The sequence below is a fragment of the Danio rerio genome, chromosome 24 (genome assembly GCF_052040795.2).
Source record: "Danio rerio strain M-AB ecotype USA chromosome 24, GRCz13ab, whole genome shotgun sequence".
NCBI lineage: Eukaryota > Metazoa > Chordata > Actinopteri > Cypriniformes > Danionidae > Danio > Danio rerio.
The window spans coordinates 2762461-2787500 of NC_141044.1; the positions used below are offsets into that span (position 1 = coordinate 2762461).

The window sequence follows — 25040 nt, forward strand, 5'->3', positions numbered from 1 at the left end:
TCAAAATATGTATTTTACAAAACATGTTTTAGCCTAAAATTGGCAGAAAATCAAATCCACGTATCTGAACAAATTATCATCCAAATTTAAAGTTGATACCTCAAAGCATGAGCTTTTAGTCAACTTTTCTTTGTCTGCAGTACCAAGCATGAGCACATTCAGTTTACATTAGTGACCATACAAGGGCGCCCCCTATGTTTTGAGTGATAAGTATCAATTTTTTTGTAAACAGAATTGTAAAATAGTTTGTAAAATCTGGTGGTGCTTGACTTTAATTAACCTCTAAAAAACCTTTACAAACATCTAAAAATATTTACATGTAGATTGCTGTAGCAAAGTAATGCTTTACAATGAGTATACTTGTTGCAAATTAACAGTTGCTCTTTAATATCTGTCAAAAATCAGACTAGACATTTTAAACTCTCTAAAGATATACAGTTTGTGATGATTGCTTTGCTTAGACTATAATATTATGGTTTGAATATGTAACCGAAAATGGTCCCACATGTTGTAGAGTGACAGTAAATATAAAGACAAAAACATCACGCAAGTAATCTATATATATATATATATATATATATATATATATATATATATATATATATATATATATATATATATATATATATATATATATATATACACGCTGACTATATGTTGTTGAATTATACACCTCCCTACGGAAAACATTTTTTTGTTGAGGTAACTATGATTAAGCTATGGGTTAGCCTTAACAAAAAAAAAACAAAAAAAAAAACGTACGGCATTAATAAAGTGATTGTTTTTAAACAGGTTTCCTAAATGACACCCCTGTCTGTAATTGGTCATTCAAACAAAATGCTCCTCCCCCAGTCTCACATCATTGGCTGCACTGTTGCTGTGGCTCAAACAAATAATGATATTTTGGTGCAACAGATCTGCAATGTTTTTACTTTTCAGGGTAAATAAATGGCATTCTAACAACAACAGCATACTTGTGTCTGTTGATTGAACTAAAATAAGATTTTAACAATTAAAAAAAAACTTCAACATTTCAGCTTGAAGATACTTGAGGTAAATCTGTACATTAAAGAAGCGCACTAATAAAGTAGCATGTGCAGATGGACTATGGCTTTCTTCTTTAGTTGTTCTCAGGAGGCCTTTATGGTTTTACATCTCAGACAATTTCAAACAATTACCGCATCGGCTAATTTGTCTCAATGACAGCCAAACAAATGCTACAACTCCAACAGGAGGACATTATCAAGGCGGCGCGCTGTAATGTATTTACTAACTCCTTGCTAAACCAACAAAAAAGTGATTAAAGCTCCGGGCTACACAATTAACCTCTTGGGAGCGACTCTTCCACACACAAACTCAGACATAATGCATTCTGGACGGGTTTTAGAGGCGTTAGAGCACCAAATCGAAAAATGCTGTACATTATAACTGCATCAGGAAAGCTGATTGCACTGAACGCTAAAGCATTTTAGAGAAAGCATGAATAAGAAATAAGTTTGCACAGATAGTTACAAACTAAAGCCTGTTTTAGACTCATGCAAGTGAAAGTTAAGCACAATATTTTAGGTGGTCTTTTTTATGTACATTTTTATCTAAAATTAAAACCATGAAACTAAAATTGATCAATCAATCAATCAAAAACGTATTTTGATTATATTCCATTGTTTTATTTAAAACTTTTGTAAATTAAAAAAAAATTAAGACTTATTAAACAAGAAAAGACACAAACAAATATTTAACTAATTATTATATATATATATCCACACTCACCGACCACTTTATAAGATGTCTTACTAGTACTGGGTTGGACCCACTTTTGCCTTCAGAACTGCTTTAATCCTTGGTGGGATAGATTCAACAAGCTACTGGAAATATTCCTCAGAGATTTTGCTCCATATTGACATGATAGCATCACGCAGTTGCAGCAGATTTGTCGGCTGCACATCCATGATGCCAATCTCCCGTTCCACCACATCCAAAAGGTGCTCTATTGGATTGAGGAACTGCTGACTGTGAAGGCCATTTAAGTAAAGTGAACTCATTGTCATGTTCAAGAAACCAGCCTGAGATGATTCACGACATGGCGCGTAATCCTGCTGGAAGTAGCCATCAGAAGATGGAGACACTGTGGTCAGAAAGGGATGGACATGGTCAGTAACAATACTGGATATTCCCTCTTTGTCGAACCATTTTCTGTAAACCCTAGAGATGGTTGTCCATGAAAATCCCAGTAGATCAGCAGTCTCTGACTGGCAGCAACAACCATGCCACGTTCAAAGTCATTTAAATCCTCTTTCTTGTCCATTCTGATGCTCGCTTTGAACTGCAGCAGGTCGTCTTGACCATGTCTACATGCCTAAATGCATTGAGCTGCTGCCATGTGATTGGCTGATTAGAAATTTGCGTTAACAAGAAGCTGTACCTAATAAAGTGGCCGGTGAGTGTATACTGTGTATATATATTTTTTTTAACTAATTTTTAACAAAATAACAGAAAATTAAGACCTGCTGTCTAAAGAAAATGTGCTTTTTTTTCTAAGTGTTTGCCATTTTCCTAAAATGCCAAATTCTGGTTGGTTAGCCTCTTATTATTTCTAATTAACCAATTAGTTTTTAAATGAACCCACCCTGGTTTTTGCTGTCTACACATGCAGACCACCATTTCTGAAGCCTCTCTACAGTAAATTCGCCTCCCATTAATGTTACATTTGTGAATTCAGACCGAAGTTTCAAGAGATTAGTTGCAAATATGTTCCCTTCCTTTGACAAATGGAAAAGACCATCATGAAGAAAAACTGCCAGGTTCCTTCAGGAAGATCATCCGTTTACTCCATCACATGCTCAGTGGCGGTAAATGGTTTTAAATGCAGAAGCTCGTCGTCTGACGGATGCACCGCCAGGAGGCCGAGAGCGAAGATAGACTAGTTTAATTTGTGCTAAAAGACTGAGGCCAGACTAATAAGAACATTTCTCACCGAACAAGCTGAGCGTTGTGAAATACACTGTTACGGATAACACTCATCACACAGGAGAATTGTTGAGTTTAAAAACCTGTTCTGAGAAAGATTGGCTCGAAACAATGGGTCTGAGCACCGCAGCTCATTTTATAGAAGCAGGTTTGCTAACCGCTAGGTCATGGCCCGCAACAGCAACAGCTATTTTAGTAACTGCAGAGTTGGACACAGTTTCCAAGCAAGGCTTTACTTTCAAATTGACCTATTTGACCAGTCTGTAATGGTCAGCGTAGTCTGTGAAGCATACTTTTCCTCTGCTATGTGAGCAACAGATGTGTGTGTGATTGAAAACGCTTGAATCAACTAATGGAGGTGGCCGAAACTGCTGCCAGTCTCAATGCACACAGGCTGAAGGGGCAAAACTGGAGTTTGTAGTAAACAATGATTCACATTATTTAATCAGAACCTTCACAATGCTGTTCCACTTTTTGACTAGTTGCTGAATCAGTTTGCAAAATTGTGTTGAACATTTCATTCTTGGGCTGATTGCATTTGTTCTCACCAATTCAACTTAAATTACTAATTCAAACTGGATGTATTTTGTTTTAAATATACTGATTCAAATTATTAGGTCAGAGCAAGCCTCCAGTTAATGATTCAAATGATCCAGATAGAGCGAGTCTCTAGTTAATGATTCATTGATTCAAATGATCCTGTAGAATAAGTCTCCAGTTTTAATACACTGATTCAACTATCCTGTCAGAGCAATGATTCATTGATTCAAATGATTCTGTAGAACGAGTCTCCAGTTTTAATACACTGTTTCAACTCTCCTGTCAGAGCAATGATTTATTGATTCAAATGATTCTGTAGAACGAGTCTCCAGTTTCAATACACTGATTCAACTATCCTGTCAGAGCAATGATTCATTGATTCAAATGATTCTGTAAAATGAGTCTCCAGTTTCAATACACTGATTCAACTATCCTGTCAGAGCAATGATTCATTGATTCAAATGATTCTGTAGCACGAGTCTCCAGTTTTAATACACTGATTCAACTATCCTGTCAGAGAAAGTCTCTACTCAATGATTCATTAATTCAAATGATCCTGTAAAAGAAGTCTCCAGTTTTGATACACTGATTCAACTATCCTGTCAGAGCAATGATTCATTGATTCAAATGATTCTGTAGCACGAGTCTCCAGTTTTAATACACTGATTCAACTATCCTGTCAGAGCAAGTCTCTACTCAGAGCAATGATTCATTGATTCAAATGATCCTGTAGAACCAGTCTCCAGTTTCAATACACTGATTCAACTATCCTGTCAGAGCAATGATTCATTGATTTAAATGATCCTGTAGACCGAGTCTCGTTTTAATACGCTGATTCAACTCTCCTGTCAGAGAAAGTCTCTACTTAATGATTCATTGATTCAAATGATCCTGTAGAACAAGTCTCCAGTTTCAATACACTGATGCAACTATCTTGTCAGAGCAATTCTCTACACAATGATTTCTACTTAGTGAGCTTCCACTGAATGATTCACTGATTCAAAAATAATATCATACATTTTCTACAGCTCATGACTGACTTATACGGTCCAATCTATGGTCCAATATAGATTCACGACTCACTGATTCAAATAATCCTGTCAAGGCACATCTGACAGCAAAAAAAAACAAAACAATTTGCTGATTACAATGCGATATTGTCCAGTCCAGAGTCTCCAGTTAACATCTAACTGATTCACAAGGTTCAATCAGAGTGAGTCTGTAGTTTACAATTCTTTGATTCAAAAGATACTACCAAATTGTGCCTTGTTTATTCCCCTTTCAGCTATAGTTCTCAGAAGCATCCATCCTTTTATCCACGATATGAAGACTGTAAGCACCATATCTGTATTCCTGATGTAAATGTATTGTTGTTTTTCTCCTCCATCAAGCTTTCAATGCAGACCAACGTCACACTCCTGGCTAAAGCATCATCTTAGCAGGTCTTAGCATAAATGAAATTCTAGACGTTGCAGCATTTCTCAGGTCTGGCACAAGTCCCTTGAGGTTCGCCAGCTGAAATGCAGTGTGGCATAGTGAATATCAACACCACAATGAAATCAATGAAACGTTCAGCACAATATGACAAAATGTCGCATGGGCTGCTGGTTTAAAACAAGCTGGAAAACTTGTTTCGCGAGCAAATCTACGATGGGAGGCGTATTATGGATCCAGTCACAGCCTTCATCCGGTTTGAATTAATCCAGGTAGCGCCCAGGAGACACAGATCAATGGGTCCAAACCAGTGTAATCCACAGCACACGCTGCGTAATGGCCGACCGCTCACCTCTCTGGAGAGTGGATGTAGTAAGGACAATAATCACAGGGCACTGGCGGCAAACGGAGCTCTTGTTTTAGCAATATTGACTAACCTGTGATTGACAGCAGGAACTCTAAGGCCTTGTTTACACCTTGTATTACCGTCCATCTCGGCTGATCCCATCATAAACGGTCAGCTGAGACGGATCAACATTGGCATTCGGAGGTAATGCGCATCAGATGCAGCTCCTGTGACTATTTACAATTGGATTTCGAGGGAATCAGGACTGCACGCTTCACTTATATCTGAATTTTGTACAGCGTGTGATCTGCCATTGCATATTGATATTTAGTGTTGGAGGTGTGTTGGTAGGTTTGTCTACACGTATTGAAGAATGAGGGGAGGATAATAGCTTTTAAAAACGCAATTCATACATGCGATACTGCATATGGGTCAAACAAAAGTTTTTTTAAAGGGACCTATTATGCAAAAAACACTTTTATAAGAGGTTTAAGCACATTTGTGTGCAAATTGCAAGATCCCTGAACAGATCGGGGTAACAGATCCGGCATGTTACCAGAGGAGGGAGAGGTGTGGCAGACGAAAGTGAATAGGGTTGGGGAGTTCACAGAAAGTAAAGAGTGGGGTGGAGCGGGGGTGCGAGTAAGGAGGAGGATCGGTTAAATGAGGTGCAGAATCAGATTTCAGCACAAATAAAGCCCTGGGTACATAATGTACATGTCTGCAGAAACAGTTTGATTGACATTCATCCTTTGTACGTGTCATCAGAGGGGGAAAGCTCCACCCACTGGTGACCATCTCGCCCTCATTAGCATAAGACATTAGTCTTGTTTTTGAGTCTGCTACTATGCTGACACACAGGCATTTTGTAGCTCCGCCCTTTTTTTAAACAAAGAGCACAATCTCATTTGAATTTAAAGCAACAGTCACCAAAATGGCACAATAAGAATCAAAGCCTAAAAGGATTACTTTAAACCTTGCAATTTATATTTTTATATAGCTAAAAATAATAGTATATTAGGAATAAGAGTCTTTTAATGAGGACCACAGAACAGCCCTATAATACTTAATATTAAATATTTTAAATCTTTATTCTTTCCCAATAATTGTGTATGATCACAAATTGTTTTTATGTGTTTTAAAAAAAGCACAGGTCAGAAAAAGTATGCTACATTTTCCTGTAAATCTTCTTATTGTTATTATTAATATTTAAATTTCCTTTAAAGTACAAATAAAATCTATCATAACTAACCATTTTGATCTTGTTAGCTCATATTGCTAGTTTTTTGGTGAATAATTTATTTGTGCATGTCATTAAGAAAGAAAAAAATCCCTTCTAATCTTTAATTGAAATCTGAAAATGCACTCCCGGATTGTTTTCAGTCAAATTTTCACATTAGGTTTGTCTGAGGTATTAGGCGTGGCTAACATACTTAACCACACCCCTCCAGCTGTCAGTTTTGACAAAAAGCAGAAATGGTGAGGAGGAGGAGTCTATTGGGATGTAGTTACTCTCCCCAAACCATTCTAAATGAAATTCCTACTTTGCTACATCCAATCAGCTCGCAGGAGAAAAAAAACAACCACACCCACTGTTTTCTCATTTAATATTGCATTTTTCTAGGAACTGCATCACAATATGAATAAAACTTTTGATTTAAGCAGACTTTAAACCTAATTATGACCAAAATCAGATGCTAACATCAGGTATAAATGACTTCTCCCAGGACCTCTCTGTCTTGAGTTAACAAAGATTGCCTGACCCAAATCTTGCACTGCTCCTGACCTTCACAACCAGCCACAGGACAAATCATGTGCGCACATAACTGTGTGCAGCATCCCATTGGAAATCAATAGCGGACACTTAAACCTGACTGTTTCACTCAAGTGGACAAGAAACAGACCTCCTCTTCCCTCACTCAATCTCACACAGAGCACCTGCCACAGTATTTGTATTTATCGTGATAACATTGATAATGATAATCCATATGTATGAGTGACGAAAAAAAGTATGTCTTTATTTTTTAGCCAAAAAAATGCTGTGATATACATTTTTTTGTAGATATTGTTATACTTAGAGATTTTGCAGTAGTTCTCTATTGTAGTTGGGATAATTAACCCCAAAAAAGCAAAAGCAAAGCAAACACTAGCAGATTACTATGGTATAAATAGAGAGATCGACTTAGAAAGTCATTTACCTGTTTTATAATGATTTGTTCAGCTATAGTATAGAGCTGCACAATTAATTGTTAAAAGATCGCGATCTCAATTCGACCCCCTAGACGATCTTAATCCAGCATTTCTACGATTCTGCCAATCATATTTTCAAGTTCAGGAGAGAAGCAAAGGCGGCTGCACGAGTCTTTTCATTGTTTCACACATGTTGCTCAGTGACAGACACCTCCAAATGATGTTGAATGAGTCACATAATGTATTTATAAGGTATAATTCACATAATAATGTAATTTTTGTCTTAATATAATGATGTTTTCGCGATCGGGAAATCACACGTGACGTGAGCTGCTGACCGTGAGCTGTTATCAAAGAGAAGCGCGCGCGCTCTCTACTTAATGATAGATGCGCGCGTCTACTTCAGTAAACAGAACCTGCATATGTTGTGAGTAACAGGTAATACAGTTGTAAATAATACTCTGTTTGTGGCAGAGAGTGATCGTTTGGGAGCCGCGCGCGAAGTATGAACAGCACTTAGCAGTCAAAATGAAACCGAAAGTGTGCACTTCATTTAAATGATCAAATCGCATTTTAGAGTTATGATTACCGCAAGCATTTGATGTTTTTTCTTTCATAGCGAGCCCATAAAATGAGTTCATGAGTTGTGCATGAAAATAAATGTTTACAATGTCAGTATAACTACTCTAGCCTATATATTATTGAATATAATCTGATAATGGCAAATGTCTGATTTTACCAGTGAATAAATTTCTCTAATATGACAGATTGCAAGCATATATCTCAAACATAATAATTCAACCAAATAATTATTATAAGTAGAATAGAATTATTTATAAAAACCAGTAGACCTACACATAATATTATTAGAGGTTGCCATATGTTTGTTTTTACCATACCTTTATTTTAGAATCGTGAGAAAATCATAATCTTTATTTTAAGCAAAAAAAAGTTGCGATTCTCATTTTAGCCAGAATCGTGCAGCTCTACTATAATACTATTGTGATATTCAATATTTGTACATTCAAACAGCTAACTTGAAACAGCGAGCACTAGTCTCTCCTTAGTCTTTAAAAGTCCTCTGAAGTTGTCTTGACAACACACTGCTGCTGCACTATCTGGGATGAGCCTCGTCCAAAACAAGTGCAGCTTTTAGTAAACCATTCAAAAGATGCCCCTGTTAACGCAAAAAGCGCATTCAATCGGCCCCTTGTGTAGCCAGATTTAAAATTAAAAAAATAATATTTTTAATCGTTTAACTAATTGGTTACAAACAGACCCTTTCGGTTAACGGTTAATCGGTTATTTTGAGCATTCCTAATATGTATATGCGACGAGAAAAAAGAATGTATTTTTTTTTACCAAAAATATGCTGTAATATACATAATATTTTTCAGTATATATTATTGTACTTAGTTATACTGTACAAATAATTAATTTTAGTTTATCGAGTGTGATTTTTGGCTGAACTTGTTTCGGTAAAGTACAAAAAAATAATGTCAGATGATTAAATATTAATGTCCGTGAATTAATAATAAAAATTTATACAAGGCTAGAGGTGTACACAACTGTTTTTACAGATATACACTTGGGTATCAGTTCAGCACTCGATATCACCGATACCCTGAGCTCAGGGATCTGAATCGGCGTCAGAAAAACATGAATCACAAAATACAGGAAGCTGCTAATTTTCTAATAGATTTTACAGTGTACAAGATATCTCCCATCCCCATTCAAAACATCCCTCGGCCAACATTTAGTCTCTGGCCTTCAGGTCCAGCTCGCTGCCAGCTGGTGGGCTCTGACTGATGCAGGCTGAGTAATCATTGGCACTGCAGTGCATTGTGGGATCAGTCAGTCACTAACAGGAGCGAGTGGGTGCTGGGTTGATGCAGTGCAGACGCAGCAGGACCTGCAATAGTGACGACTTCCATGCGAGCTCCACTACCCATCTGAGCACTGCATGATGGGAGATTCCTGCATCAGACTGATGCTCCTGCTGGCTCCAGAACACCCTGCTGGAAAGATGCTCTAAACTGTCTAAACGCTTTGGCAAACAATAGCTGTGCTTACAGCTTATATTTGCACAATAGCTCCTTTACTTTAGGAATTCTCTTCATATAAACAATGTAAGGTTTAAGCCTGTGCTCATTCCATTTAAAGTGACAGTTCACGCAAAGATGGAAATTGTCATCATTTACTCACCCTTTACTCGTCTCAGACCTTTATGAGTTTCTCTTTTCTGTTGAACACAAAAGAAGATATTTTAAAAAATGTTGGAAACCTGCAACCACTCATTTCTGTAGAATTTCTTTTTCCCACTGCGCAAGTCACTGGTTTCAGTTTTCTTCAAGATAGCTTCAACAGATTAAAGTAAATAATGAAATCTGGAACCTCTTGAGATTGAGTAAATAGTGAACTATCCCATTAAATTTTCCCAGCGGACAATTTGACATCAAAACTACATCAAAAATGTAAATCGATTTGATGTCAGTTGAACAAAACTGTATTGCACAGCTCTGAGAATGATATTGTGTTTATACAACAGTTCGACAGCATAATCATGTGCATAAAAAATAAAATCAAACACGGAAAGTTTAAAAACCCTTTTGTATGAGGAACTACTTTCTTCCACCATACCTTCACATCTGCAGCTGACGTCAGAACAGCAGAAACCTCTGCTCATTCACCAACGTCACTTTAGAGCTAGTATTAGAATGATTCTCTAGCGTAATGTCTAAAATGATGACAAAACAGCAGATTTTGCTCACGTGTTAAGATTATAAGGCTGAACAGCATGAAATGCCATCAGTCTGCAGAGATTTCCCAGTATTTATCTGTTGCAATTGGGATATATATCCCCAAAAAAGCCAAAGCAAATTAGCAGATTACTATGGGATAAATACAGCACTACAACATACAAAAGAGAGAGATCAACTTAGAAAGTCACTTATATGTTTAATAAAGATTTTATCAGCTGTAGTTTAAAATACATTAAGTTTTTCTCCTCTAAGGACTTATTATGCAGTCTCTATCACCATCTTGTGGCAGAACGTCAACCATCTTTGCTCTGCTCAGTATAACAGGCTGATGGATGCCAACGCACTGTATCTCAGAAATTATAAATATTTAAAATAAGCACTATCCTTATAAATAAACTGCACAGTTGCAATCTAAACTACATTCTTACATAAAAAGCCTCAAAAGTACATTATGTTGTCTAACAGCTGCAATATTTGTCAAACTGTAGTGAGTTTATTGATCTGTAACAATGTGGGCGGAGTAATACAGAACCAAAGAACCAATCAGATTTGAGAACCAGACAGAGCTGCGAGAGTGTGTGTGTGTGTGTGTATATATATATATATATATACACACACACACACACACACACACATACACACACACACACACACACACACACACACACACACACACACACACACACACACACACACACACACACACACACACACACACACACGCACAATACATGCATATACACACAATGTACATATTTTTATTAAAAACCAATCAAAAAACATAGCCTTAAACACATGCACTGTGTCTCTCAATAGCTTATTTATTTATACACTATAAAGACTTAAAGTCAAGAGAGAATATGGAAGTTGAAAGAAAGTATTATTGCAGACACTGCAAAAGACAGAATTTGTCCTGAGGGAGGAGAGAAAATGAACCGTTCTGAACAGAAAGTATTGCCAGTGCAACGGCTGCAGTTGTAGACTGAAGCCTTAAGCTGACAAATGGTATGACAGATCAGCCATTCAATAAAGTGTGAAAAAGAACACAGCGTATAAATTATGTAGACGCAGTGAAATAATTGCATAACATTTTTGATAAAAAACTGGATTGATATACAATTAATGCCATCAAGAACAGACATGATGATAGGCAGATTCATTCAGGTGATTTTTTATTACTGTATTTTAATTGAACTCACTTGAGAAATGTAGATTTATTTAATTTTTTCATCTTTTATTCAAATGTGATAAGAAAATATTCACAGGTAGTCAAAAATGTATTAGTTAAAAATTGTAAATAATCCTATTATTCTCACCACGGCTGCATTTACTTGATGAAAATTACAATAAAACATTTATATTGTGTTTTTTTTTTTTTTAATAATGCAATTTATCCCTGTGATGTAATATCTGAATTTATGTACAAGTACAAATATTAAACTTTTGCCAACTTTGACAAACACCTTTCTCTTAACTTCTGCAAAAGTATTGTCAAAACAACTGACAGTGGGAGCTTTTATGATTGGCTAGTTTTCGGATATCTGAAAAAAGGTGTGGGCTGCCACCCTGAATTTATTATTTATTTATTTGTATTTATTTTTTGCTGATACTTACAAAGCCTAGTGCTGTCACTCAGACAGGTATGATTCATATTTCAGTGATATCTGTCAAGTGGTAGCAACACTGTGAGTGCTCTATTTAAACCAAATTTATAAATGAAATCTGAGCCCTCAATTTCAAAGTATGCTCCACAATGGCTTGAACACTAATGAAAAACACTCACAAATGCAACAAAATGCAGGCAGAAACAAAGAGAAGACGACCTCAACTATCCTAAAGAAGACTTGTTCGTTTTTAAGAAAGAGATCAATTGAGAATTTTTCAACTGAACAAAGAGCAAGACTCTCCTCAGTTTCCAGATGATATCAGCAGTCTGTTGTGTGGAAAGAATGACACACCAGTTCGACAAAAAGCAGAAACAAAACACTAACAAGCTGTCTGGATCTCCACAACATCTACAATGAAAACTGCATGTCATCAACATGAAAACAAGCATCATCTAACAAGACAGCCTTGAAGTACAGCACTGATCACTAAAAGAAACCTTTTGATAAACTTTCAGAGCTCGTACATGTAAATGAAAGCTGTTCTGAAAAGATAAGTAATGCGTTCTCAGAGTATTCATATAAAAAAAATGATTTCACATTAAAAAATTGATGCCACATTTAAAACAAAGGGCATTTATAGAAGTGAAACGCTTCTAAAACAAAAATAATAGATTCAGCCTCTGCTTGATTTGGCCCATGGTGAACTGATTGGATGGTTGGAAGGTTATGGTTTGCTATTGGTGGACCAACATATTAAAAAACATATTGATCCTGCCTCTGAAAAATATTTGCTCTGGAACAAATAATATAGAAACATGCAACAGAGCCAGCGGTACAATCCAGAATAAGTGTCCCCAATAAGACTGTTCTTGGCTGGTTATTCTGCTATTTATTTAACTTTTGTGTTCGAACACTATTACTTTTTATAATATTGCAATAATATTTACCAAAAACACCAAAACATTGCAAAAACTAAGCTGACATTTACTGGAAAAAAACATTTTAAACTCTTTAAAGTGCTGCTTTTACATGCTCGAATGTTTTATGAAAGCACATTTCTGCCTAAGATTACGCTATCAAAAAAGATATTTGTGACTTTTTCATCCCAATCTAACCACATCATAATATCTTTCAGTTCCTGAGATATTTATATATTACACATAATGACCTTTATCTCAAAACTATAGCTTTATTTTAGTTCTGAGTTTATATCTTATAATTTGCCTTTACATCTTGCAGTTCTGACTTTTACTGTAACGTTTCTAATTGTGTGCCAATACCTCACAATTCTTAGTTTCAGAGATCTTTTTCTACTTATTGTAGTTTTGAGCTTATATCTCGAAAAAACTACATAATTTATGTGTCATGAGTGGTGTTTTAAACCTATTCATTGTAATTTTCTTTTGGAATTGTCTATGTATTTCTGTGTTTTAATCTTAATCAGAATATCAGATGAGCTTTTCTGTCACAGGTTGCGTCTGAAATCGCATACTTCCATTCTATATAGAACATTACATACAGTATGTGCCGAGTGGAATGTTGGAATTCATAGAATTTGAAAAACAGTCAGCGAGAAGTATTTGGATGACCTACTACTTCCGGCAAGACTCTGAAGTGCACGCTACGCTATTCCGTGATGCCCTGTGAGAGAATTCTGAGTAGTACATTTAAATTCAAATGCATTACCTACTGAGTAGGCAATGCTTTGGACGCAACCAGTGTTGTCAAGTCTAAATGTTTGCACCTTGACATTGTTTTATTTTTTAGATTTAGATTTAGATTGAATTAGATTTAGTATTACCTGTTTGTTTAAGTTTTATTGTTACATACATAATTTATAAAGAAAAACTATCAAAGAAAAAAAAATCCTTAGGGAAAAAAAATAGATTTAATGTTGAATGTAAAAACTTCTGGGTTCCACACAATCAATTTGTGTTGGGACAGTATGAAAGAATTTAGTAAACATATTAGCTTTTACAAATTTATGTGGGTTGAACATAAAACAATTAAGTTGTCACAAAAAAGCTTAAAGGATTGTGTTGTTTCAGCTCATTTTAAATAAGTACTTTGAACAAACTGCATTTTTTGAGTGAATATTCTTGACATATTTTCCTAATATCATACAGCCTTAGTTTTCATATTACAATTTTGAGCTTACATATCAACTAGGGATGGTGTAATACTCAGTATAATATTGAACTGTTTGGTAAGACCTCCACGGTTCAATGCACATATGGATACTACAAAACTTTTGGTTTTGCATTAAAATGATAAGATTAAACACATATACAGTGTTATATTTGATTCGATTTTTAAGATTATGTAACTAAAAAATACTATTAGAAACATAAAAAAAACCTTAAAAGCACTGTGTATTTCAGTATTATATTTGCCATATTTTATTGTGTTGCTTGCCTTTCTTTTATTTTTGTGCTTTTGTACTGAACATATCAAATACCGAAACCATGACCCCCAAAGCCGAAAACCAAACCAAGCCATGAGAAGTCTATATTGTTGCACCCCTAATTCATTCATTGATTTTCCTTCGGCTTAGTCTTTGATTTATCAGAGGTCGCCACAGCCAAATGAACCACCAACTATTTCAGCATATGTTTTATGCAGTGGATGCCCTTCCAGCTGCAACCCAGTACTGGGAAACACCCATATACACTCAAATACACATTGATACACTACGGCCAATTTAGTTTATTTAATGCACCTATGGATGAATTACCATGTTTGTAAACATTCAAGATGTCCGCGCAGCAAGGTTGCAGAAAAAGCCCTGGTGCGCTAGCGTTTACAGCGAGGGAATAACATCCGATGCGGTACAGAGTTTGTTCTTGTATTAGAGATAAGTTATATTGATTACGTATTATATATATATATTATTCAAATAATGCTTTCAGCATATTATAACAGCTCGTCACCCAGTGATAAGCACAGTTATTCAGCAAAATTAATGTTAAAGTAAGCGCCGTTTGTCTGACAGGTACATTTGCGATAGCACCCCACAATGGATATTTTATAAGACGCAATGGCCAAGCATCCAACCCCAAATATACAACCTTATTGAAACTCCAAGTGATTTTACAAGAGGGAAGTTAAAGGCCAACAAGTCTTTGGATGTCAACAATGTTGTTCTGTGTGGTCATGTGCAAGAAATATTGTTCCATGATTACCAAATTCAAAACTTTGTAGTGCTAAAAACCGAGGTTCTGCCTAGTCAAGGAAAGAAGACAGAGATGTACAAAGCCTGGGTCATCATCAACAAGCAAAACAACTGCACTCTGACAGTGAACTGCACCTGTACAGCAGGGTATGTAAACGTACATTTCTGCATTTCACTCTAGGCATTCAGTGTCCGCAGTTTAATTCACCATGTTTAACTGTTTTTGCTGAAATCATTGCTGCAATCAACAACGACTAAATGTGTGTGATTTAGTATAGCCTGAACTTGAAATGAGAACTGCAGAGTCCAGCACTTTTAATTAGGCTGTCACGTCATTTGGCTCCTATTTAGCCAAAGACGTCTGCAGTTGGCATTAAAAGCAGTGTGGTGTACAGTAAAAGTTACGTTTTCTATTTTTGTACTTTTGTATTTGGCATCCTACCGCACAGCACAACAATGATGCACAACCAGGAACTTATGTGACGTCACGTGTGACGTAGGTTGGTTATTCCTCTATAGAGCATGTGTTTAGGCTGTGGGGGAAACTGGAGCACCAGGAGGAAACCCACACCAACACAGGGAGAACATCCAAACACCACACAGAAATGGCAACTGACTAAGGGTGGCACGATCCTCCAAATCCTCGATTCGATTACATTTTCGATTCTAAAGGCACGATTCGATTCGATTTTCGATTATGAATAATTAATTAATTAATGACCAATTAATCATTTGTAGCCTACTGTTTAAACTACCTGACCTGCATGGTCTTTGTTTTACCCATAAACAAATCATACAGTAAATGAATAAAGGCAAGATACACACATAATTACCACCTGTCAATCACTTTTTCTGCGGGACTCGTGAATAGGCAGTGATCTGTGTCGTTATAATGGCGTCGGTAAAAAAGACGCACAACCAACAGGAACCAGCCAACAGTATCTGAGGTGTTCGCTAAAATGATTAAGTACAAGTGAGTGAAAGATTGAAGCAGTCCTCTGACTGCCTGGACCTGCTGTCTCGAGCGCATGGCTGCGAGTGCGTCTGTGTGTGTGTGGTCACGTGATGTGCATTTTCAGAGGCAGAGAGGAAGGAGGGCTGCTCAGAAATGCTACACGCCACTGTGGATGTCAAATCGTTGTAGTTCTAAAATGCCATTTAAAAACAAAGACAGTGTAAACAGGGCCTGAGTGTGTACTTTTCGCGAGCGGATTTGCAACGGGGGCGGGCGGAGGATCGCGATGCCGGTGTTGTCTATCGGACGAACCGTACGTAATACGTACATAGCAGAGCTTGCAAAACTGTGTTTTTTTTTTGTCGACAACACGAACGTTGTCAACATAACTTACTGGAAATCCAAAATGCTTCCACACCGGCGACTTCATTGAAAGAGGAGAGGGTTTAAGCTCTGTCGACGGGTCTCCTGCTTCTGCAGTTTAACAAGCACTTCAACAAGCCTGTTATTTTCCCGCTTGGCAATTGAAGCTGACGTGACATGTGGGCGTGGCAGCATCGACGATTCTATTAATAAATTTTAAGCATAAATTTCAATCGATTTCGATTAAAAATCGAAATTGTGAAACCCCTACAACTGACCCAGCCGGGACTCGAACCAGCGACCTTTTTGCTACCTGAATTTACATCTTACAACTGATATTTTTCAATGTTGTGACTAATTCTTGTAGGTTTGTCACATTCTGACTTTGCATCTTACAATTCTGAATCCTAAACTTTCAATTGCGAGTTAATGAACGCATTAGATATTCTTTGAGGGGCATTTTCAGCTGCCGTTCCTCCCTCTGGTAATTGGACTCCAAATTGAGACATCAACTCCAACAGCTGACATGATTTCACAGTCTGTTGCCTTGACCTACCGCTTACTGGTGACCTTTCCACTCAAAGCTATATATCCCATCTGCAACCGGGACACGTCTATGACCTTCTCCACATAACGCAGGGGATCGGACACCCTTTATATCCAAGCTCATCTTCAACCCTCAACCCCGCTGAGCACCACATCTCTCCACAATCATGTGTTATGAGCACAACATCGATCTCTGCGGGTCAAAGACTGAGCCGTTCCTCAAGCATCAGAGACAGAAAAACCAAGAGAAACATGTTCCTCAGAGGAGAGCGAGATGGGACGGCAGCTTGTGTTTCTCATAAAGCTGATGCTGACGGCTTTGATTTGTTATCTATGGGAAATTGGCATGGGCCGGCATAAGATTCTGACGGTATGCTAACCTTGGATATGTTAAACATTTGAAATGTTTTGGAGCAGTAAACATGTCAGCCTAATTAACATAAATGATTGACTTCTGCTGTTTTCATTAGTTTCATGCACTAAATTCAAGCTGAATCCTTGGCTGGAATGTGTAGTGGATCACTGAATAAACACAGACCGCAATGACTGAAAGCATGGATGAAAACACAGCATGTTTAAATCAATATTTCACTCAAGACAGACATTTACTGAAGGGCTACACAATATATCACAAAAGTATTGTTATCGTGATTATAAACAGTACATATTGCAGACATGTGTGATCAATTACATTTATATTATGCATTGGTTGTTTATCCAAATTAGACCAATCAGATGAGGGCCAATACTATCTTTATGCCCACCTCCCCATTAGTTGCTGTTCTGCTATTGGCTGGAGCGGTTAAAAGGTGAACCCAGAGCTGAAAATAAACACTAATGGCAAGAGTCAACAGCCAATCAGAGTCAAAATATCCGCTGAGGTTTTTATTCATTCATTGTGTTTTAAAGACAAAAATGGGTGCACCTTGACAGTTGTTTTTTGTCAGAATTAGAATTAATTAGATCCGACGAACATATTTTACCTGTATATTTTAAATAAATAATTAATTCAAAACTATAGCAAATAAAAAAAATTTAAGAAAATGTTATATCGTACGAAATATCGTTATCGCAATACTCAACAACAATACTGCATATTTTCTAGCATATTTATTAACTAGCCTTGAGTACCATCTGCTGTTAAAAAGAGCTTCGTCTGCTGTTAAAAAATAGCCTAGAGCACCATCTGCTGTTAAAATCTATCCTAGAGCGCCGTCTGCTGTTATGAACTAGCCTAGAGCCCCATCTGCTGTTAAAATCTATCCTAGAGCGCCGTCTGCTGTTATGAACTAGCCTAGAGCGCCGTCTGCTGTTAAAAACTAGCCTAGAGTAGCGTCTGCTATAATGAACTAGCCTAGAGCGCCGTCTGCTGTTAAAAACTAGCCTAGAGTGGCATCTGCAGTTATGAACTAGCCTATAGTGCCATCTGCTTTTAAAAACTAGCCTAGAGCGCCATCTGCTGTTAAAAACTAGCCTAGAGTGCCGTCTGCTGTTATGAACTAGCTATGAGTGTCATCTGCTTTTTAAAACTAGCCTAGAGCGCCGTCTGCTGTTATGAACTAGCTATGAGTGTCATCTGCTTTTAAAAACTAGCCTAGAGCGCCATCTGCTGTTAAAAACTAGCCTAGAGTGCCGTCTGCTGTTATGAACTAGCTATGAGTGTCATCTGCTTTTTAAAACTAGCCTAGAGCGCCGTCTGCTGTTATGAACTAGCCTAGAGTGTCATCTGCTTTTTAAAGCTAGCCTAGAGCGCCATCTACTGTTAAAAACTAGCCTAGAGCGCCATCTGCTTTAAAAACAAGCCTAGAGCGCCATCTGCTGTTATAAACTAGCCTAGAGTGTTATCTGCTTTTTAAAACTAGCCTAGAGTGTCATCTGCTGTTAAAAAGAGCTCTGTCTGCTATTAAAACTAGCCTAGAGCACCATCTGCTTTTAAAAAGAGCTCTGTCTGCTGTTAAAAACAAGCCTAGAGCGCCATCTGCTGTTGAAAACTAGCCTAGAGTAACTTCTGTTGAAAAAAACATTAGCCTAGAGCGCCGTCTGCTGTTAAAAACTAACCTAGAGCGCCATCTGCTGTTAAACAGTAGCCTAGAGCACCATCTGCTGTTAAAAACTAACCTAGAGCACCGTCTGCTGTTATGAACTAGCCTAGAGTGACATCTGTTGTTAAAAACTAGCCTAGAGCGACATCTCCTGTTAAAAACTAGCCTAGAGCACCATCTGCTGTCATGAACTAGCCTAGAGCGACATCTGCTGCTAAAAAGAGCTCCGTCTCCAGTCAAAAAAAATTAGCCTAGAGTGCCATCTAGTGTTAAAAACTACGCTTAGAATTTATTCAACAGTGAATTAAGATTGCACTTTAGAAAGAACTTTAGAAAGATCGATTTCTCACCACAGCTCTACAAAATACTCAATCTCACCATCTAAACTTTTTAGTCATTTCAGTTTCTCTAAAATTCTCCATTAAGCATTTCATGAGCCATACTACCATAGCTGAGAAAACCATAGCATCTGATTTTGTCACCAACACTGTTTTTACAGCCCTGCGAGGACACACTAACTAGACATTGACTCATATAAAAGTATTGAAATGCACCAACAGTCATCAGTGTCTTAATTCAGCAAAGCTTTACAGCTCATTTTACAACAATACACACATGTTCAACACAAATACAAAACACATGAATTTCACTGATGTATGACAGTCATAACATAACCTCTCATAACATATCCGGCAGTGACTCAAAGATTTTACCACCTCGCATTGACATTCATTGGAGATGTGACTTACTTCACACTTTAATTTTAGCACAGCGCTCTTCAAACATCCACTCTTCGCAGCATATGATTCCCTGAGCCAGCGTTTCACAGGCAATGTGGACTTTACTGGAAGATCCAGCAGACACTTTATTCTCAATCTTAACCTGCTTTCAGGTCTGCAGCCAAATGCATGCCTAATTTGATGGCTTTCTTATGAAATGCTCAAAGCTCTTCAAGAGGAAGTAGCTGAATCTAATTAACATTGGTTTTAGCATGAAACAACAGTGGAAGGAGGTATAATGAAAGCCACTGTCAGCATTAAGATAGAACGCACAACACAAGTGCAGAGCAGAATCAAATCTAAATCACATCTAAACCCTGTGACCATGATTTTACAAACGATGATGATGGTTCACGCAAAAATCAGTTCCGTTCATCCACTGAACACAACAGAAGATGTTTTGTAGAATGCTGGTTGATGGCACTTATTGACTTGAATAGTATACAGTATATATACAGTATATTTGTTTCATACCATGGAAGTTGGTGGGTGCCAGCAACCAGCATTTTTCTAAACATCTTCTTTTTGTGTTCAACAGAAGAAAGGAACTCAGTAGGATTTCAAACCACTTGCGAAAGAGTAACGCCTGACTCACACGAGGCCAGCCAATGGAATTCATCTGCAATCGGCTACTGTCTGAGCTAGAGTATTTGCATAAAGTGATGTGATTGGCTTAAAAAGATGAGAAATACCCAATTTCTACAGCACGCAATGCCATTGAAGTGCCGCCAACGAATCCACAATTCAGTTCGGCAAAGCTTGATGTCAGTACTTCAAAGTGAATGGGAAACGTTGATCCTGAATCCCCGTGTGAATCGGGTGTAGGTGATGAGGTAATCTTCATTTTTGGGTGAACTAACCCTTTAAACTCGTGACTGCTGCTCAGTTTTTGCAGATTCTGTCAATAAATGATAACATTTAAATAGCTGGCAATAGCAGCGGCCGGTGTTGCCAGTTTGGGCATTATGCCACCAAATTCACTGACTTTCTCACAGCTTCTGTGACTTTTCTTAATGTTTTGCAACAAAGAGCTATTTTGGGAATACGGAAATAAATCTGCCAATTTTTGAGGATCTGTCTGCGTGTGTGTGTGTGTGTGCGTGTGTGTGTAAAAACCAAACAAAATAAGGCAGTCATTCTGTCATTAGTAGCATTTTCTCAGTTCTCTCCTTATAATACAGTAATGCTGGAATCGATGCTCAGCCGCTGTGTTTAACTTGTACAATCCTTTAATCGCACGTTTTTTTTATCAGCAGATTTTAGCAGTGCAGAGCAGCAGATTGTAATGTGTCTGACAAAAAAAACAAAAATACAGAAATGAGAACAATTTTTTGGAACTTGAAGGAATTAAAATAGGAAAAGACTATTAAAAAACAAAATAAATTGAAATGGTGGAAATGATGATGTGAGAACGTCATCATGAATATGTTAATTGGAGCATGTAAGCAATTAATGAATCAATTACTTAGCTACTTTTTATTGAAGGTTATTTGGAAATGTAATGCCAGAGCATATATATATATATATATAAAGAGAGAGAGAGAGAGAGAGAGAGAGAGAGAGAGAGAGAGAGAGAGAGAGAGAGAGAGAGGGGCAAAACTGCTTGTCTTTTTTATTTTCTATGCAGAATGTCTATTTAAATTTGTGGGATGAAAATGTGTTTAAAATGTAAATGTTTGACTACTTACATGAACAAATCTTGCTTGTTTAACTTGACTTGATTTATGTAGATCAATCATATTTTTTGTCAGTGCAGCATTTTTATGAAGCAAAACATTCTTATGAATAACAATAATTTATTTTGTAATAATAGCAATAACAAATAGAGGACAGCATGACTACATTACTTTTATAATAACATCGCCGTTAACAAAAACAACAAACAACAACAACAACAACAACAAAAAAAGCATGTATATATATATATTATATATATTTATTGATTAAATTTAAATTATAGGCGACACGGTGGCTCAGTGCCTCACTGTGCCCTCACAGCAAGAGTTTGCATGTTTTCCCTGTGTTGGCGTGGGTTTCCTTCGGGTGCTCCAGTTTCTCCCACAGACTAAAGATAATCGCTTCTGACCTTATTTTAAAATGCGGAAGTGCGCTTGTTTTTGCAATTGTTTTAGAACTTCCGATTAAGTCGCCTATAGGAGAAAGAACTAGGAACAATAAACAGCAGAAAATGGTCAAGCAGGACAATTTAGCCTACCCAATTCACCTGTACTGCATTTCTTTGAACTGTAGGGGAAACCGGAGCCACCCGGTGGAAACCCACGCGAACGCAGGGAGAACATGCAAACTCCACACAGAAACGCCAACTGACTTAGCCGAGGCTCGAACCAGCGGCCTTCTTGCTCAGAGGCGACAGCACTACCTACTGCGCCACCGTGTCGCCCCCACTTGTAAGCACAGTGCAGTGTTCATGTTCAAAGTATTTATAATGTTTCAAAGTGGCTGATAATAATAAATATTCATAATAATAGGAATTAATCTGCCTCGTTTTTGAACCGTGCAGTGCTATAGCTGCTTAATTATGCCTACTACGCTATTGTATTTCAATACTGCTCATTATGGTGGTACTTGGAGAGAAGTTTTTTTTTTTCTGAGGTGCTATTTTGTGAAAAAAGTTTGAGAACCACTAGACTTACTGACTCCACACAACATAGTGGTGTAATCAGCAGCAACCAAATAAATCATAAACCATGAAATTAACAACTAATGGAAGGTCACACCTAATAAACTCAAGTTGTAGAGTCAGAAATGTATTATAACAGAATGATGACCAATATAGACAACATTTAATGCCCATTTGTGTTCTGAACATTCAAGTTTGATCAAGCTCTAAGTTAGATTGAGGTAAAGCTGGTTTTACATTCGCACATTCGTTCAGTGTCAACCTGTGACATACAACAACATGTAAGTATGACTTGAAAGCAACATTAGCACTATTTAATTGACTGGAGAACGTTGTACTTTGAGTCACTTGCTGCTGAAATGCTTCACTATCTAGAATTGGCAATGAATATTTTTATGAAATTATATTATTATGGAGAAAGTCTGAATGTGTGAATATAAACCAACTTTACCTCAATCTAAGTTAGCTAGCCTGCAATTAAAACTAAAACTCATATTTAATCACTTAAAACGACGAGCCATTCAAATCACAAGCGCCACATAATCATCACCTCGACATTAAATCTCATTCCTCAATAGGCAAACGCAGAATAAACGTGTGCAAATCTATTAAAACTACTGAACAGCCATTCACTCACCTCTGTCAGGACGCGCGTGCTGTTTTTGAGACGACCGCTGATCTGCCTGATCAATAAAATCCTAACATCTCATAGCGCATTTTGATTAAGATACAACATGTGTACTTTATTAATTATAGCTGCTTCATAAATGACAGGTTATTACTTAACCTCGGAAATCAGCCTTTCTTGCATATTTTAATTCTACAGCGCGTATGCGTGCATTCAGGCGCGCCTCTCGCAGTTGTTTTGGGTCCTTGCGCTGAACTGACAGCTTTGTTTCCAACATGGCAGCGTCCAGCAGAGAACATGTACTGTCAGTCTACAGGCTGCTTCTGAAGGAGAGCAAGAAATTCCCTTCTTATAATTACAGGTAAATGTAAACGTGTGTGAATATAGATGTATTTATCAGTTGCACGAGCTCGTGTCATTGACGCGACAGTCTCCGTGATTTACTGTCAGGTGTTTTGAGACTCCTGTGAGCTGTGAGGCAAACTGAGTCAGTTCACATTATGAGTGATATTAAAATAGTTTAATTTGAACGCGTTTTCTATGTGTTATTCGGGGTCTGAATATAAGACATGTTTTCTTTATTTTTATTTTTGACTAGTTTCATTATCTGCACATGACATACAGGGAAGTGTTTTTGTTATGAGGTTTGGAAGAAAGTGTACATCCATTCATTTTATTTTCAGCTTAGTCCCTTCATTAATCAGGGTTCACCACTGCGGAATTAACCGCCAACTATTCCTGCACGTTTTACTCAGTGGATACTCCAGCTGCAACCCAGTACTGGGAAACACCCATACACACTCATTCACAAACACACAGTATGGCCAATTAAGCACGTACCCAGTTCACCTATAGCTTTCCCAGAGATGGGTTGCGGCTGGAAGGGCATTCGCTGCATGAAACGTGCAGGATAAGTTGGCAGTTCATTCCGCTGTGGCGACCCTGTATTAATAAAGGGACTAAGCCAAAAAGAAAATGAATGAATGAAGTCAGGGGTTGGCTATGTTAGCAATGGGCTGCTAATCCATTGTGCTCTGCACCTGTGGGTTCGAATCTCATCGCTCATTTGGTCTTTGGACCCCAAATTTTTTTCTCAGAGATGGGTTCCAGCTGAAAGGGCATCCGCTGCGTAAAAACAAGCTGGATAAGTTGGCGGTTCATTCCGCTGTGGTGACCCTGGATTAATAAAGGGACTAAGCCGAAAAGAAAATGAATGAATAAATGAATGAATGAATTCACCTATAGCGCATGTGTTTGGACTGTGGGGGAAACCTGAGCACCCGGAGGAAACCCACGCCAACACGGAGAGAACATGCAAACTCCACACAAATGCCAGCTGACCCAGCGGAGGCTCAAACCAGCAACCTTCTTGCTGTGAGGTGACAGTGCTAACCACTGCACCACCGCGCCGCTGGAAATTGTACAATAGTTTATAAAATAAAATAAAATAAATAAACACTTTATTCAAATACACACTGATATATGAATTTGTAAAGTGATGTACTATTAAAATAAATGCCATATTAATTATAGTATGTTTATGTCTAATAAATGCAGTGATATTAATAGTTGGCATAATTTCTTTTGCCGTTTTGGGTTTTGTTTTTTAAATATGTTAATTAATACAAATTATACATTCATCATTCATTCAGTCATTTTCCTTTGGCTTAAGCGAGGCTTACACTGAGATTTAGTCTCTTTATTAATCTGGGGTCGCCACAGCGGAATAAACCACCAACTAATCCAGCATATGTTTTACGCAGTGGATGCTGTTCCAGCTGCAACCTAGTACTGGGAAAAACCCATTCACACTCTTTCTCACACACACACTTATACACTACGGCCAATTTAGTTTATTCAATTCCCCTATAGCACATGTGTTTGGGCTGTGGGGAAACCGGAGCACCCGGAGGAAACTCACGCGAATACGGGGAGAACATGCAAACTCCACACAGAAATGCCAACTGACCCAGCCGAGACTCAAACTAGCAACCTTCGTTGTACGTTGTCAAACGTTGTAGTGATATATACATATTAATTATACACAACACACATACATATATTATGT

The 25040-nt window shown here is 37.5% G+C and overlaps 2 protein-coding genes across 3 annotated transcripts in view; one reads left to right on the plus strand and one right to left on the minus strand.

Annotated features, from left to right (window-relative positions):
- The window catches only part of fars2 (phenylalanyl-tRNA synthetase 2, mitochondrial), a 182658-nt gene extending 159416 nt beyond the window's left edge, over nt 1-23242 (minus strand). Inside the window, exons 1-2 of one of the 2 annotated variants that reach the window (XM_087308903.1) lie at nt 22982-23013; nt 9683-9719 (exon numbers count right to left, since the gene is read on the minus strand). The gene's annotated coding sequence lies outside the window, so the exon portion shown is untranslated. 2 annotated transcript variants of the gene reach the window in all.
- The window catches only part of lyrm4b (LYR motif containing 4), a 154530-nt gene continuing 152723 nt past the window's right edge, over nt 23234-25040 (plus strand). The window contains 1 exon segment of the mRNA NM_001386617.2: nt 23234-23333. Within this exon segment, the coding sequence (NP_001373546.1) occupies nt 23248-23333 (86 nt within the window). The 5' untranslated portion in view covers nt 23234-23247.